At 42.7% G+C, this 16,890-nt stretch overlaps 1 protein-coding gene across 6 annotated transcripts in view; it reads left to right on the top strand.

The window, feature by feature from the left end:
* The window catches only part of AMBRA1 (autophagy and beclin 1 regulator 1), a 168,835-nt gene extending 155,080 nt beyond the window's left edge, over nucleotides 1-13,755 (top strand). For 2 of the 6 annotated variants that reach the window (XM_073604291.1, XM_073604294.1), the window contains 4 exons: nucleotides 1,380-1,469; nucleotides 4,177-4,367; nucleotides 7,130-7,240; nucleotides 11,369-13,755. In XM_073604291.1, the coding sequence (XP_073460392.1) occupies nucleotides 1,380-1,469; nucleotides 4,177-4,367; nucleotides 7,130-7,240; nucleotides 11,369-11,730 (754 nt within the window). In that variant the 3' untranslated portion in view covers nucleotides 11,731-13,755. Of the gene's footprint in view, nucleotides 1-1,379; nucleotides 1,470-4,176; nucleotides 4,368-7,129; nucleotides 7,241-11,327 lie in introns of all 6 variants that reach the window. The other 4 variants (XM_073604292.1, XM_073604296.1, XM_073604297.1 and 1 more) reach the window with 4 other exon arrangements.
* Nucleotides 13,756-16,890: the final 3,135 nt, after the last annotated feature.

The following is a 16,890-nucleotide window of genomic DNA, read 5'->3' as shown; positions in this document are numbered from 1 at the left end:
AACTCTTCAGCAATACTCCAAACTGAGCATGTGCGGAATGACTCCAAAGGCTCTGTACTATCAGCAGATCTATTGGGGAGGATCAGAGAAGACAGGGTCAAACAGCATTTTTACACAATGCAGAGGATTAACCCCTTAAGTTTCACAGTGAGTGTAACAAGCATGCTGTACTGCATATGCTGACTGATTTTGCTGTTGTGGGTTTAGTAACACTTTAATAGATCAGCAGGCACTCGGTAAACATTTTGATGTAAAGGCAATCCTCCCCGCAGTTGTCTCTCCTCTCCTGATGGTTCCCAGTATACCAGAGTTTAAAGAAATCCCAACAAGAGGGGGATATATTGTGATGCCGTTTATTTAAAATGCAAGTTTAAAAAGTATATGTATGCACTCACATGCTTTTCCCAATAGATAATGCCAGTATATACAGTTTTCTCAGTGCAGAATTTATAGCCTGGCATTTTTGATTGGGAAAAGCATCAGGAGAGGAGAGATACAACTGCGGGAGGATTGCCTTTACATCAAAATGTTTTACCGAGTGCCTGCTGATCTATTAAAGCTGGTGAGTATAAGACTTTGTCAGCATGTGATGGAGCACGAATCTGGTGTTTTGCAGGAAGGCCTTTCCAACGTATTTGGTGATTGGACTCACAAATTATGCACTTATAAAACGTGTATGATTTGTTTGCAGATCTGGATTGTATGTATATCTACAACATCACCTTTTTTTTTTTTTTTTTTTTTTTGAGGATTAGTTTGTTCTGCACAGTTTTGGGCAAGCGCCACTTTCAATGTTTTACCTGCTTTGCTTAGTGCCATTTGGCATTTAAAAGGGCAGCTGCCCGTTTATCACATTTTTTTGTTTTAGTTAGGCAGGATAGCCTACCTACCCACTTAATATTTAAAGGACAGCGTATTTATTATTCATGTATATATTTATACTTTTTTTTTTTTTTTTTTTTGTCATCACTTATTTGAGTTTTTTTTAGAGGATTTAAAGCACCTAGCGCTCACCTTACCATCGTCTATATTCCTTACCACTTCATCTTCACCCAGTTTTCCTTCCATGTTCGCGGGCTTTGACCGTTTGACCTACAGTGACGTCACTCCCACGCATGCACATGGGAGTAACGGCCGCCGCACAGAGCTCTGAATGTACGCCACCGTGCATGCATCAGTGACATCAGCTGCTACTAAAGTAAATCTCTCCTAAACGGTGCACAATTAGGAGAACTTTACTGAGCCTCATTATAGGCTTGCCTATAGATATAAATCAAAAAGCAGACTTTACTACCACTTTAAATGCCTAATTTGTAACAGAAATTAATTCATAGGATTTATTTCTGAACTTGTCTTACTTTGATTTTTCTCTTATGTAGGGCATTTGACAATGTATGTGACCAGTTTTGGGAGCAAATGAATGAGGCTATTCTACAGCATAGCACTACTCGGAGCAGCGAGAGACCTGGGTGAGACACATGAATGATCACTGGAGTGGGGCCCCCTTTTTGAAAGCCTTTATTAGCCTACATGGGGTTATAAACTTTATAGGCCCATTGTAAAGGGAAAAAAAAAGTTACATGATGATGTTAAAGTGAAATTTATCTTCGTAAGGTTTTCAGTTTGTGAAAGTAAAGAGTTTAAATTTAGTAATGCCACTGGTGTGGACTAAATAAACATGAACTCCAGGAAGATATTAAAGCTGAAGTTTGAACTGTTTATATTTTGCTTTTCCTGCTACTTCCCTCCTCATTCATCAACATGCTAATGACATTTCTATATGAAGAGCTTTCCATTTCATTAATCTATTTGAGGCTTGATGAAGTCATCACTGGTTCTCTGTGCTTCTCTATACCAGTGTTTCTCAACCTTATTTCTGTCAAGACACTCATAAAATTATTCACAATCTCGAGACAACCCATTCTAAAATGGGGGGGGGGGGGGGGCGAAATTTAATAGTTTTACATAATGCAGCAACATCCACACGGGTAGAACACCCAGCATTGGAGGTGAATTAAGCTGGTCATACATCGAGCAGGCACCAGACAAATTTCAATGTCTGGGCAATGCCTGTCTTAATGCCTGTCTTGTCGGATTTTTTCCCCACTTGATCATCACTGCAGTCAGGAGTAAACAAGGATGCTGCCGTGCAGGCGTCTGATGTCCTCCTTATCAACCGATGATGCCATTGGTTGTTGTGACGCCAGCAGCTGGAAGGTTGCAATGGTGCACAATGAAAACCTATGGCTTTGTGTAACTAAAAGGCAGGCTTGATCCAGCTGTTGGCTTGTATAAACTTTTTGGGCAATTTTTAGGCATTTTGGCAAAGGACACCTGAAGGCACCCTGGTTGAAAGGTGCTGCTCTATTCAATACAGGCATACAGTGACTGGTGATTGGGGGGGGGGGCAGCATGGTACTGAACATAGCTTCCTGAAAACATCACAGCACCCTGCCTCTGTACTCTTGCCAAAAGCCCTCAGCCCTTATACAGGCAGTGAGCTGGTTAGTATGCAGCTATCAAAATGCCTTGATGGGTGGGTACCAGTCTAGTGCAGTGGTCAATTGTAAGCAAGTTGCATTTTTGATCTCCCTAAGTGGTTTGGGGAATCCCAAGGCACTCTGGAAATTAGACCTAAACGTTTACATATTCAGAGGAACTTCAGTATCGGGACTTGCAAAGAGAAGTTTGGGCTTTTTTTTAAATAAGAATTATACTTGCTTAGGTGGATGCAACATCGGTCCTCTGCTGGCTCTAAGACTGAGTGATAAAAGGCTGCTGATTGCTCAGTTCTCGGTGCTCCATGAGCAGAGAGCTGGTGATTGTCAGTCACCACTACTGTGCTCCCCCGAACCCCCCCCGGGCGTTCTTTGAAGCGGTGGGCTGTGGAGGGGACTTGAGCAGCCGGCTCAGCCTCTCAGCGTCTCGCTGAGAGGCTGAGCCAGGTGACGGTCCAGGCTCCTGGGTGGATCTCGACCATATGGTCACGATCTTCCCCAGCCTGGACCGGCTCTGTGATGTCAGCTGACAACGGGCAGAACCAACTGCACTCCTGTGATTTAGAGGAGAAGCTTTGGCTGTACTTCTCCTTTTAATTATGACTGTGCCTCCTATTTAGAATTTCTGGTTTTACCAGTGCTGTGGCCATTGCAGTGCCATACTTTGGGGCTGCACTCCCACAGTGGATTCTTTATCATGTAGAATACACGTTTCCAATATCAAGTCGCGCTATATTTTCCATAAAAATGAATCGGTGCAATGAATTAATCTTATTCAACCCTTATGAAGTGAAATTCATGAATAAAAATTGATCAATCAGTACACTATTAACACAATATAAACAGTCCATTCTATTGATGGTAGATCTCCAATGTGAAATCGGCACACAGTACACCCAGGAATAGTGATGAGAAAAAGATGTGCCTTCCACCTCCACACAAACTGCTGCTTACGGACTCCTGTTGATCTCCTATTATAGGAGATCACATTCGCTTCTGGCTTAATACCCAGCCTGGGCCTGTAATCACTGATTTTTTTTTTTTTTTTTTTTTTTTTTCACATTTTTAGGACAGCGCAGTAATTTTTTAAACCATTTAGAATACACATGTAACTGAAATTCTGACTTGAATTTTCTCTGCTGCAGTCAAGTAACACTTACAGATCTGGTCCCTCCCCCAGACTGGACAGTGAAAGGAGAAGTTGCAAAAGTATGAGCTCAACTCCCTGTCACTTTGCTCTCTTTCTTATCAGCATGCTCCTTGCACTACAACACATCTGATTAGCTCTGTGTGCTGCTTCTCCCTCCAACGGTCTATACAGGGATTGTAAGGCTGATATTAAGTTGAATTTGGATACTAACACTGCTTACATTTAAAGAAAATACATTTAAGGCTTGTATTAATAAATACCGGGCTGGGTTAATTTGTGTCTTTTATATCTGCTTGGAGTTCAGCTTTAATGATTTTGGTAGACTGTATGATCTAGCTTGGGGCCTAGATACAAAACATTGTTTTCTCAAATAAAAGTAAGCACATGATAAAAAGGGATCGTGTGTACTTCCGTAAGAGGAATAATAATCCTTCTGATTTAAATGAACCCAGTAAACAAAGGGGCTTGAGGTTATATTTGATGAGCTCTGTGCTAGTCATGTATTACATATTTCTCTTATTCTTGTAGGACCAGCCGTGCCACGTGGCGGTCAGATCGTGATTTGGGTCTGATGAATGCTATTGGTCTCCAGCCGCGCAATCCTAGCACCTCGGTGACATCCCAGGGCACTCAGACCCCTGCCCCACAGTTGCAGAATGCAGAGACTCAGACAGAACGGGAGGTACCAGAGACTCGACCTGCTGTCTCTGTCTCTGAAGGTAAGTGTTAAACTTCATATTATCATCTACATCCGTAGTGACTCACTTATTTTCTGATCACACCCTCCGGCTGCACATTTTATATAAGCTTACCTGTGCATTTTTTTTTTTTTTTTGGTTCAGGATAAAAAAAAAATTCATAGTCTGTTATCAAGATTAATTTAAATGGACTCTGCCTTCTAGGGTAATGTGAAAAGGGAGTTTTTTTTTTTTGTTTTTTTTATTTAGCTGTAGATTTCTCCAGTCACGTCTTCAACCTATGAATGCTTAAAAGATGTAGGTGCATTGGTTTGCAGACTGCTGTAACTTGCTTTGAAATAAAAATACCCTCCTGATTATAGTAATTCATGTCGTGAGTGGGCTGTCTGAGTCCAGAAGAATACTGGCGCATTTTTTAGCTAGTTTCTGGTCTGCGATCTCTTAGAGACTCTCTTGGAAATAGCTTAAATTGCTTTAATAGAACTTTTGGCTATGGGCCGTCAAATATTCAAATATAATGTTCTCAAAAAGCAGTAAATGCGTTTCTAAAGGATAAGTTCACCTTTTGGAACATGTTACACCCATATGCAGATCGTAAACACAGTGCGCATGCAGTCCCCAAATAGCATGGTACCACAGTACCATGCTATTTGGTGCAACGTGTTTTAAAAAGTAGTGCTGCATTCAAATGGATTAAAAAAAAATCACACCACATAGTAACACGCAGGTACGATTAAAAGTTTAATTTAGTTAATCGCACATATATAACATTGTGGTAGTTCAGCTATTTTAGCAATGTTTGAAAACTTCAAACGATAAATAGATTTGGTGCAGCGCTTTACATAAATGAAAAAGTCCATGTGTTGGATAAATAAACGAAAGTCCCGTGTATAATGGACTGCTATGAACTGACAGTCCTTTTTTGATTTAAAGGCCCTCCATGACAGTGCGATGTGTCAAAACATTCACCAGAAAGCAAAAAATATCTAGCATTCAATTCACTTGCGCCCAAAGTGTTACACAGTGCTCCCTATCCGTGATTACCCTCCACCATGCAATACACCCACCAGATACATGTTTATACATCTTGAACCACTGGCATAGAACTGTACACAACCTATCCAGAACTGTAGGGGGGGTTAGGAGGACCTCGCAAGGAAACAAGGAACCAGCGCTGTGCACAGAAAGCTTACCAGCAGGAGCCCAAAAACACTCACATAGTATATTAAAATCACGGTACAAATCAAGCTGCAGCATACAAGTAGAAGCAAGCAAAACAAAACTTGCATAGATGGCCGCCGCTCCTACCACGGCCAATGACGTCAGCGTGTAGGCCCAGCCCAACGCGTTTCGTGCAGGTGGCCATCTATGTAAATTTTGTTTGGCTTACCTTTTTCTTCTATGTTGCTTGATTTGTACCATGATTTTAATAAATGCTACACTTAATGAGGATTATTTGGGCTCCCACTGGTGAGCTGCTTTTGCACTGCGCCGGTTCCTTGTGAGAACCTCCTACAGTTCTGGATATGTCGTCGCCAAGTCCTATGTCAGTGGTTCATGGTGTTTAATGGCTTGCCGTCTGAGTGTATAGAATAGTGGAGGGTTATCACGGATAAGGAGTACTGTGTAATACTTTGGGCGCAAGTGTTTATAATTGAATGCTGGTTATTATTCGCTCCCTGGTGAGTGTTTTGACACTGTCACAGTGGGCTTTTGAATCGAGAAAGGACTGTCAGTTCACGGCAGTCCATTACACACAGGACTTTAGTGTTTTTTTTTATCAAACGCATGGACTTTCTGTCATTTGTGTAAAGCGTTGCACCAAATCTGTTTATCATATGGTCTATTGGAGGTTGTATGTTCACCTTTGTGCTAGCTGCTACATTATTTTTTCAGTGCGCACTTCTTTTCTATTTATTTGAAACATCATGACATAAACTGTATTTGTCCTTTTAAGAGGGTAAGTGATCTACATCATTAATAGCTATTGTGATTTTGGAGCTTACAATCCAGTGATGGAATCAGTGTTAGCTTGCTGTGCCCTTAAATTTACCTTCTTTACCACTTGGCTGTGTCTGGATCAAGGTTCAAGTCCTCTCTTGACTGTTTTCTGTAGTGTATTTTCCAGAACATCTTCGTCCCCATTGTGATTAGTTGTCCCAGTTTTTAATAGTTTTCCACTATATCGGATCATGCATTGACAACCATATAACAAAAGATTCCAAAGAACATGCTTTAGGTATACTGTACAAACTTTAGACTGAAAATCGTTACAAAATGTCAGCTCTGCGGGAGAGAAGAGGAAGTGGAGGAGAGAGGTACCAGACTGCAGAAGAATGGACGATGGGGTGGAATGGTCCTGGGTTACATGCTTGTCTAAAGCTAGCAGGTCATCTCTCAGAGAAGGCTTTCTTTTTGGGCTCCATGATTTGGCTAGTGGAGATGGGGTGGGTAGCTGACTTGTTTTCATCTGATCATTCAACCACTTGCAAAGTAATGTGCAGCATTAGCAATTCTGTCATGTAAACAATTCAAAATCCTTTTCTAAATAAGCACATGCTGCTGGTGGAGCTTTTAGATTTTGTGACTTAAGTTGTACACAAGTGCACATATACAGGCTCGTTTAGTAAGGTAATGCAAAGCACAGTAAACCTATAGAAATCCATACCACTATAGTCAGTAAGATGGTAAGTGGAGGTAGAAACTTTTAGTTTTCTGCCTATTTTAGCTCTGTGTCTTGTTTCTGCTTATAGCATAAATTTTTTTTTTTTTTTTTGTACCAGCAGGCTCCAGTATAGAGCAGACAGCACAGCCTGGCAGCTCTACTAGTGAGGTGGGAAATAGATTGGAGTCACAAGAAGGGAATGTGGAGTCTTCAGAGATCCCTGGATCAGGTGAGGAAATGTTCGCTTGTGTTCTCTATTCCTGAATTCCACAAGTAAGCTTCAGTGACACTTTAAGGATTTGGAATATTTGTAAATTTGTTGATGGTTTTTACTGTGCAGTCTGTTTATGGAGAACTTCACAGATTTAGATAGATTGGTACTAAACCTTACACCAAAGATGACAAACCTTTCTCCCAGATTAGTTCACCCAGCAGTGATCCTCCCAGAGACGAACAAGTCTCTCAAACGCCAAAGTTCATTCTAAAAAAATTGACTGTTAATGCAAATAAAAAAAGCATCACGAACAGTACTGAGATGTGCTCTTAAAATCTAGAAACTCCAGCTTGGATAGAGCCTCCTTTTAATAGTCTTTTTTTCAGTCTAATTGTTAGAGCCCTGCTGAAGACTATTTTTAAAGGGTTCGCTTTCTGAAAAAAAATCTATCCATATATGGGAACCAACAAGTCAAACCATCAATTGACTTGTTTACAACCAGCCTGTTGTGTTTTTCCCGAACGCTTAGTGCCTGCCGGCTAGAAGCCGAAAACAGTAATTGTGTTCTGCCGGCAGGGAAGGTTACCCGTGCTTTCTGCCAGCAGAACACAATGCGGGAGGGATTCTCCCATCAACACTCCATGCGTTGATGGGGGAATCGAAATTTTCTTTCCTTTCACCCATGGTGGAAGAAAAGAAGCGACCCTTCTTACTGCTAGGCGAAAGTGCTATCCACTACACCACTGTGCCACCCATATTTAGTCTGTAGCATGTCCCAGATGTCCAATCTCACCCTCCCGGTTTCCTACTGCGCATGTAAAGTCTTGAGGTTTTTCACCTTAATGCATTCTAACTCCTTTAAGGAAATTCCTTGGGTACCCTAGTTCACCAGAACTAGTGTCCCCATTGGAAGATTTCTCCTCTTACTTTTCTGGGGACAACCCAAAATTTGGGATTTTCTTTTACTTTCAATGATGATAAACAGGACAAATAGAGGGTGAATCTTCCTAACGGAGGCACAGATAGCAATAAAAACTGAAAGGTGTTCTGATCCCCCTCCACTCTATCCAAAACTAAAAAAAAGTTTTGTCTTTAGTTATTCTTTAATGTATGTCTAAATGGGAGTGCTGAATGTGCATTTTAAAGCACCTTGCTAGCAGGCTTAAAGTTTTAAATTTAGATGAGGTTTTTCTGAATCCTGACAGCTGCTTGTTTTAATTGACATCCTATGTTACCTTAAAACTGCCACTGTAGGTAAAATTTTTTTTTTTTCTGTTTTGTATAGAGTAAGGCCCATTTCACACGATGGACCTGCTCGGATCTGCCTGTCCATTTTTCAGGCAGATCCGAGCGGGCCAACTATTGACTTGTATGGGCAGGCAGATGTGTCCACTGACGTCCGCCTGCCACCTTATCCGACAAGATCCGCTGAAAACAGATGAATGGCGATACGTTCGCCATCCGTCCAGCAGATTGGATGAAAATGGACATGCTGTCCGTTTTCATCCCATCTTCCCATAGAGATCAGCGGGCCTCTGATGGGTCCAGACCTGTCATCCGCTGGCTCAGCGGGGATCAAACGGATCAATCTCCCGCTGAGCTAGCAGAGTCCGCCGAGTGACCCTTTTAATATCTGTTTACCATTACTAAAAGTGTATGTGAAGGTCACTTTAAAGTCTTCAGCAAAGCTGCTTGAAGCGGGTTAAAAGCTTTGCAAATGCTTTGTAAATGCTTGCTGTACACGCTGTTCTATCAGGCTAAAGCTCGTCTGTGCAAGTGGATGTCAAGCCTAAATCTTTTTTTCTAGCTTTGAATAGAGTGGTGAAGGATTACAACTCCTTTTGACTTTTTACTGCTCTCCGGGGCCCTGTTAGCCCTCATTAGCATGGCTTTCCTGCATTTATTTAAATAAACACTGGAGAAATTGATCTGGGAATTGTAACCAAACGTTTGTTTTACTTCCAGCTCCATTTCTCCTGCATTTACATGTGTTTACATAAGTTATAGTAGTCCATCCTAGCACTAAAAGCGCTACATCTACAGACATTCACTATATAAGCCTAACCTATCTAGCCCTATAAAGAAGAAATCGCTTTAAATAACCTTTTTTTTTTAACCGGTCCGGTCTCCAGCGGCGGAAGCTCTGCAGAGGTCACAGCTGACAATGGCTGTGAAATGAATGGTAAGTGACGTCACCCACGACTTACTATGGGGCTTCCGTTGTGGGCTGTGTCCTCTTCATGCACCTGACAGCTCAGCGTGGGATCAGGTTGGCTTCAAAAAAGGTATGTATACTGACTTCTTCTTTACAGAGTTAGATAGGTTAGTGTTAGATTGTGGATGTCTGTAGATGCAGAGATTCTAGTGTTAAGGTATTTAGATGTATACAGAGTATTTAACCTGCTCCTGGTTGCACTGATTTCTATTTTTTCTAAATGGGGCCAAACCAAATGCACCTAAACACAAGTTAATGCAAGGTGTGAAATATACCATTTTAAATCATAACATGCATTTATATCCATTTAAAAATGTTCTATAAATGCATATAATCGCATGCCCATGTGAGTGTAGCCTTAGAGAGTTCTCGCCTTACTTCCTGTCTCGCTGACAACCATCTTACCAGACAAGAAGTGAGAAATAAAGCAATATAATTGCAGACAGAAGTGACGGGTTCTAGTCTTCCCCCTGCTTTATTAACGAGAACATTTTTACTTATGTATGTGTTGCTGTTGGATGGCTCCCCTTTTTGTGTATGGTAAACGTCAGTTGGACAGGAAGTGAGAGAAAAGCTGTCTAATGCAGCAATCTGACAGGGGTTCTAATCCGTCCCCGCTCTATCCACAACGAAGAATAAATGTTTGGTTGGACATACACTTTTAGGGCTCATTTACTCTTGCCTCAAAATCTGGCATTTTACCTGCTTTTTTAAAAGCGCTCTGAATGCCAATCAAAGCACCTGTCATAAAATGCTTACCTTTCAGTCCTGCTCACATGTTGTTGTGATTGCTTCACTTCAAAAATTACACCCCATGTTGCTTTCTTGGTGCTTCAAAGCGTCTACAAAGGCTCCATAGAAGTCTATTGAGTTTTTTGAGGCGCTTTTATTTAGCATTAGCTTCACTGTATTTTGGAGGTATTGCACATATGAGATAGCCCAGGATGCACTGGGAAACCATCAAGCAAACCGGAAAGATGTCATCAGCAGTCACTTCTGGGTCATGTGTATATATTCTGGAAGTGTCTGGAGCAGATGTCTCATCTGGTGTGCAACATGGAGCATCAGGAAGGTGAGCAGAGCAATGTTATGCAACCTGGGATGCTAAAGTAGGTGAGTGGGGACAAGAGAGAGGGGAATGAGCAGCAGAGGATCAGGAGAGCTGGGGGACTAGAGCAGGAGAAACTAGCAGATGTCAAACGTGGTGAGCAGCATGGGAGCAATATAGCAATAGGTGGGCAGGGACCAGAGAGGGAAGAGGATCAGCAAACCAGAGGATCAGTAGAGCTGGGTGTTACTACTGAGCAGGGCATCAGCAGAGCTGGGGGTACTACGGAGCGGGGCGTCAGCAGAGCTGGGGGTACTACGGAGCGGGGCGTCAGCAGAGCTGGGGGTACTACGGAGCGGGGCGTCAGCAGAGCTGGGGGTACTACGGAGCGGGGCGTCAGCCGAGCTGGGGGTACTACGGAGCGGGGCATCAGCAGAGCTGGGGGTACTACGGAGCGGGGCGTCAGCAGAGCTGAGGGTACTACGGAGCTGGAGATCTGCTGAGTGGGGGTACTGCTGGGTCCTTTTAAAACAAATAGAAAATCAACATACACAGGGCATTTGCCAAGTTTTATTAAAGCTTCAAAAAAAGCATCCCTGAAGTATCACAGAAGCATCAAAAAGGCATGTTGAAGCGGTAGGCGCTTTTATGTGTTAAAGTTGAAGCAAGTGTAAATGAGCCCTTATTGTACAGCGCTATGTTGTTTTGTCACTGAACTGTCACAGTGTGGTTTGTTTTTATCACTGCTCCTGGGTGGGTACCTTCCTCAAACGTGCTGTCTTTTGTAGCTGACCTCTTATACCGGACTTGTTTATGCTTCTCTCTCTATTATACCACAGTCCTTCGCTTCCCTCATACTCTGCCCCTTCATGTCCGACAGGCGAGGGACAGGAGGACGCTCTGAGCAGAATCCAGCGACTTATGGCAGAAGGAGGGATGACCGCAGTAGTCCAGAGGGAGCAGAGCACAACCATGGCATCGATGGGGGGATTCGGCAACAACATCATCGTGAGCCACCGAATCCACCGCAGCTCCCAGACGGCAACAGATTCAGCTTCGCGCGCCTCCACCCCGCACTCTGCACAGCCCTCCACGTCTAGAGAGACCGTAGCAGAACTGGAAAGGCGCCTTTCTCCCCTTCAGCCAAGCCGCTCCATACTGCCAGTGCCGTTGACCAATAACAACGGTGACCCTAATGCGCGACCTCCGAACAGCGGCAACTTTCCAGGCGTGGAGAGGTAGAAACGTGAAGTCGCCAAGTTGGTACTGCTGTAAGGACAGATTTCCCCCTTTCCCCCACCACCTGTTTATGGTGGGGGGCTTTCGAGCTGTGGATTATGGTGCTATAGACTTTCAGTGAAATTTTATTTGATAGCTGACCCTCCACCAGTGTGCGGAGGGGAGGTGCAGAGAAGTGTAAAATCGCAGCTGACCTATATCACACTGCCCCCTTCTCTTCCCATCCTACTTTGTATAGAAAAAAAGACATCTCTCCCCCCCCCCCCCCAAATCACCCTTTAGGAAAGGGTTTGAGGCTCATACTCTTCTCTCGGCTCCCTTGAAGGTGAACCTAAAAGAGTCTTCTCAATTAGAATCCCCGTTCCGATTTTAGTTTTTTGTTTTGTTTTTTTGTTTTGTTTCCAAAGCTATATATTGGTCATGGCGGGGGAACTAGCACTAACCTTCCCCGTCAAGTGCAAGGAGCTGCTATAAGACTGTTACTGCCCTTCTTGCTTTGACTGAAGTTCAAGGAGGGATGCATGCACTACAGGGAAGGACGAGGCCTATAAGCTGCCTCTCCTCCATGCCAGGCTTGCGTGTCCGGGTGCTCTGCACCTCCGTTCAGACTCAGCGATGCACGCTGACGATCGGTTCTCTCCACCACATGCACACAGAGTGGCATCTGTTTTCAGTGTAAGACACTCATTCTCCTGCAGTGGTCACAAACCCATAATCAGCCCCCATTCACTACAATGGTTTGCCCAATTGCCAAAATGTTCCAAAAAAAAATGCTGCAGTTACAGTTTTCAGATGTGCTTTTTTGTTTTTTGTTTTGTTTTTTTTTAATCTTTTTTGCAAATATGACCTGTCCTTCTTTGCAGGTCTAAAACAGCTTTTTTTTTTATCTGCCCTCTCTGTCTACTCTACAGTGTGTGTGTGTGTGTGTGTGTGTGTGTGTGTGTGTGTGTGTGTGTGTGTGTGTGTGTGTGTGTGTTTGATTCTGATGGATAAATGTTCCCCTACTTTGTGTGAATATGTCACCCCAGATCCTTGCCAGAGGCCAGTAGCACAGCTCCCGTGTTAACCCTTACCTTGCCAGACCAATCAGCAGTTTACCAGAAACCCACACAGCAGCATGCCAGCAGCTGCATCAGGTAACCACCAACTCCTCCTAACCTTTGACATTTGGGCGAGCTCATCCGGATGTATGCACCCACTAACGCACACTTGGCACGGTCTCTTGGAGACCCTAATAAATGTTGGCAGTATTAACCGTAAATGTTACAGGATGGGCTAGGTTTTTATTGAAAGCTCTTGCATGTGAACTACAAAAAGCCTTTTTTTTTTCCCTTTTAAACTAAATACAATGAGAGCCGCTGATGTGAATCCCAAATTTCCAGCTGTGCAGATTTTAACTAGTCATTCTACCTGCAGTAACCCACCAGGGGGCGCCGGTGAGGAGCTGCATACTGGCAGGAAGGATGCACAATCCAAGGCAGTTGCTGGGCTGTTATGTTTCCCCCCCCCCCCCCCTTTTTATGAAAGCCCCTCCCTTTCAGTGCGTACAGCAGCACCACTGAACCCCGCCTACAATAACTGCCAATGCCTGTATTAACAATACTGCAGAGCATTGCTCCAGTAATGGCTTTATTGCTAGTGTCTATCGTAGAGCCTTGCTTTTAACCCCTGCTGTACCATTAATCTCAATGGCTGAGCATTGCTCCAGTGTACTATGTAGCAGTGAGTACTGGAAGGTTTTCACTTGACTGTCGTTTACCCTTTCCTCCTGTCATTCAAACCTGCAGAGCATCACTCCAGTGCCCCGCTGTAACATAAGACTTGCAGAGCATTGCTCCAGTAAACCGTAATGCTTGGTTGGTTTGCTCTTTTGTGTAACACTTTTTTTTGTTTTGTTGTTTTTTTTCAAGGTGCTGTGCAAAAAGCATCATTCCAATAATGCATTGTGACCTTTTTAGGGCATGACTCAATTCATGTAACAATTGTTGAATCTGCAGAGCATTGCGCCAGTAAAACCCTGTGACACCAGCTAAAGATTCTCTGTTTTTGTTTGATTTCTGTTTGTGTGATCAGAGCATTCTCTCGGGTTATTGTGGGGTGTGCCGAAAGGTAACCGCTAAGCCCTCTGCAAATATAGGTACAGCATTTAAAAAAAGGAAGCGTCTCCTCCCCTCCAGGGATCATTACACAACAATGTAACATTGTCGCAAGTCACAAGGTGAGAGACTGCAGCAGGGGCTGCTCTGTATCAGAAATTTGTGAACACAGCCAAGAATTGCACAGACACCAGTATTTACATGACTTTCATCTCTGAGCCAGCATCTCAGGCCAGGAGGGAGATGCTGACCATGGATGATGTCTGAATTGTCCATTTGGAGAAAACAGAAGAAGGCATTCTCAAGGGGAGTACTGTCATTCCTGTGAGAGGTAATAAATACTTGTACACGTTACTTGGCACACATGCAATTAGCATGAAAAAATATATGTTCAATTTCATAAATCTAGTCACCAGGGTTGTGAGTAGCAGCGGTCCTCAGGGGCAAGGGGTGTGAGTGGTGGTGGTCCTCAGGGGTCCAACAGGTCAAGCCAAAAAAAACAAATTCTAGACCCATAAGATGGTTTAATATGTCAACCGGAAAAAGACGAGGAGGATCGGGAGCCTTTCTAGAGTAGAGCATATATGTATTATAGTTGTTAAATCAAACCAAAAATTTAGATATTGGGTAGAAAAGAAAAAGCTTACATCTAGTGAGGTCACCCTACAGGATAGGGAATGCAACCCTTCGTGATTGCAGGTGTAGATAAACGTAGGATAAGCTGGATTGCTCCTAATACCTTGGGGGTCCTGATCCTGAGTCCCCTAGGGGCTATCGAGTAGGATTCTTGGGTAGGACAAGGACAAAAGGCTCTTCGCTGATCTGATAGCCAGAGACACCTATTGTAGTTTGTACTGGGATAGTGGTTTTTCTCTGGATGGGTAAGAGATTCCCCACAAGAACATACTCCAGGAAGACTAGAACCAGAAAGTGAACTGTTGTATACCACCCTAAATTGATTGATTGAAGTGGCATTTGTGAGCCATGGAAATAAAGCTTGTTTGTTACAGTGGTAGTAAAGTCTCCTGACCTACTCTGCACCATGTAAAGCATTGTGAAATGGTTTACATCTACAGTGTATATAAAAAGTCTACACACCCCTGTTAAAATATCAGGTTACTGTAATGTAAAAAAAAATGAGACAGATGAATCATTTCAGAACTTTTTCCACCTTTTAATGTGACCTAAAAACTGTACAACTCAGTTGAACAACAATCTGAAATCTTTTAGGTGGAGGGAAGTAGAAATGAAAAAAAATAAATATGGTTGCATAAGTGTGCACACCCTTAAACTAATACTTTGTTGAAGCACCTTTTGATTTTATTACAGCACTCAGTCTTTTTGCGTATCAGTCTACCAGCATGGCACATCTTGACTCTTTGCAAAAACACTCCAAATCTGTCAGATTGCGAGAGCATCTCCTGTTCAGATCTCTTCAGATCACACCACAGATTTTCAATCGGATTCAGGTTTGGGCTCTGGCTGGGCCAGTCTAAAACTTTAATCTTCTGGTGAAGCCATTCATTTGTTGATTTGGATGTAAGCAGATAAAGTTCCTCTTCATGTTCAGCTTTCTAGCAGAAGCCTGAAGGTTTTGTGCCAATGTTGACTGGTATTTGGAACTGTTCATAATTCCCTCTACGTTGACTAAGGCCCCTGTTTCAGCTGAAGAAAAACAGCCCCAAAGCATGATGCTGCCACCACCATGCTTCACTGTGGATATGGTGTTCTTTTGGTGAATGTGTAGTGTTGTTTTTGCGCCAAACATATCTTTTGGAATTCTAGTCAAAAAATTAAAACTTGGTTTCATCAGACCATAACACATTTTCCCATATGCTTTTGGAAGATTTCAGATGTGTTTTTGCAAAGTTTAGCCGGCTTGGTGGTTTTTCTTTTGTACCCTTCTGACTGATAACTTTTAACAATAAGATTCTTCTGATGCTTTGGAAGCTAGCTCTCTGTGCACCATGGCCTTTGCTGTAGGATGTGACTAAGAAAATGTCAGGAAAGACCTACTAGAACAGCTGAACTTTATTTGGCGTTAATCAGAGGCAAGTGTGTACTGACTCCTATTTAACATCAGATTGAATGCGATTGCTTAATTCTGAACACAGCTCCCCAGTTATAAGAGGGTGTGCACACTTATGCAACCACATTTATTTTAATTTTTTTATTTTTACTTCTTCCCTCCCTAAAATATTTCAGTTTGTTTTTCAATTGAGTTATACAGTTTATAGGTCACATTAAGGGTGAATAAAGTTCTGAAATTATTTCTTTGTCTTTTTTTTTTTTTTTTTTTTTTTTTACATCACAGAAACCTGACATTTTAACAGGGTTGTGTAGACTTTTTATATCTACTGTAGGTGTCTTTCATGCTATCCCAATCCACGCACTTTAGGAGATTTCACCTCATTTTTGTCAGCGTGAGGTCACTGCCGCATGCACATTTTGTTCCCCATTGGCAGCATACTCATTGTGCCGTCAGTCTCTTCATTCAGATGCCATGCCTCCATCGTTGCACTCCATGGTATTGCAAAGCAATCCTGCGAGAGTCCAGACCCATAACTATTATTGTTCACTGCGCATGTGCGAGATTATCTAGCAAACACAAGTAAAAGGTTAAGTATACTGCTGTATGGAATCGGACATCACAAATATGGCGCCGGCTTCGACCGGAACAAGAAGTCAAGTAGGAAATGTGCTATGGGGATAATTAGTACTGAGGTACATGGAGAAATAGCATAGTGGCCTTACAATTTCTTGGGATTTGTGTGATGCGGATTTACTACTGCTTTAATCATCCAACATCATGAGTCTGACCTATTCCTAGAAATACTGCTATTCCACTGAGAGCTATTCCAGTGAGAGCAAAACACCAGTTTGGCAAAAAAAATAAAACGTGGACACAATTGAGTTTTTATTGAAATGTATCATTAATGCTACAGCAGATATTTTAGACAATTGTGTACTTTCAACCTTGTGATAACAGTTTGGGGAAAGTCCATTTCTGTTCCACAATAACTATACCCCTGTGCACAAAGCCAGCTCCATACAGACATGGTTTGGT

The sequence above is a fragment of the Aquarana catesbeiana genome, linkage group LG11 (genome assembly GCF_042186555.1).
Source record: "Aquarana catesbeiana isolate 2022-GZ linkage group LG11, ASM4218655v1, whole genome shotgun sequence".
Taxonomy (NCBI): domain Eukaryota; kingdom Metazoa; phylum Chordata; class Amphibia; order Anura; family Ranidae; genus Aquarana; species Aquarana catesbeiana.
This window is presented reverse-complemented; position numbering and strand designations above follow the sequence as displayed.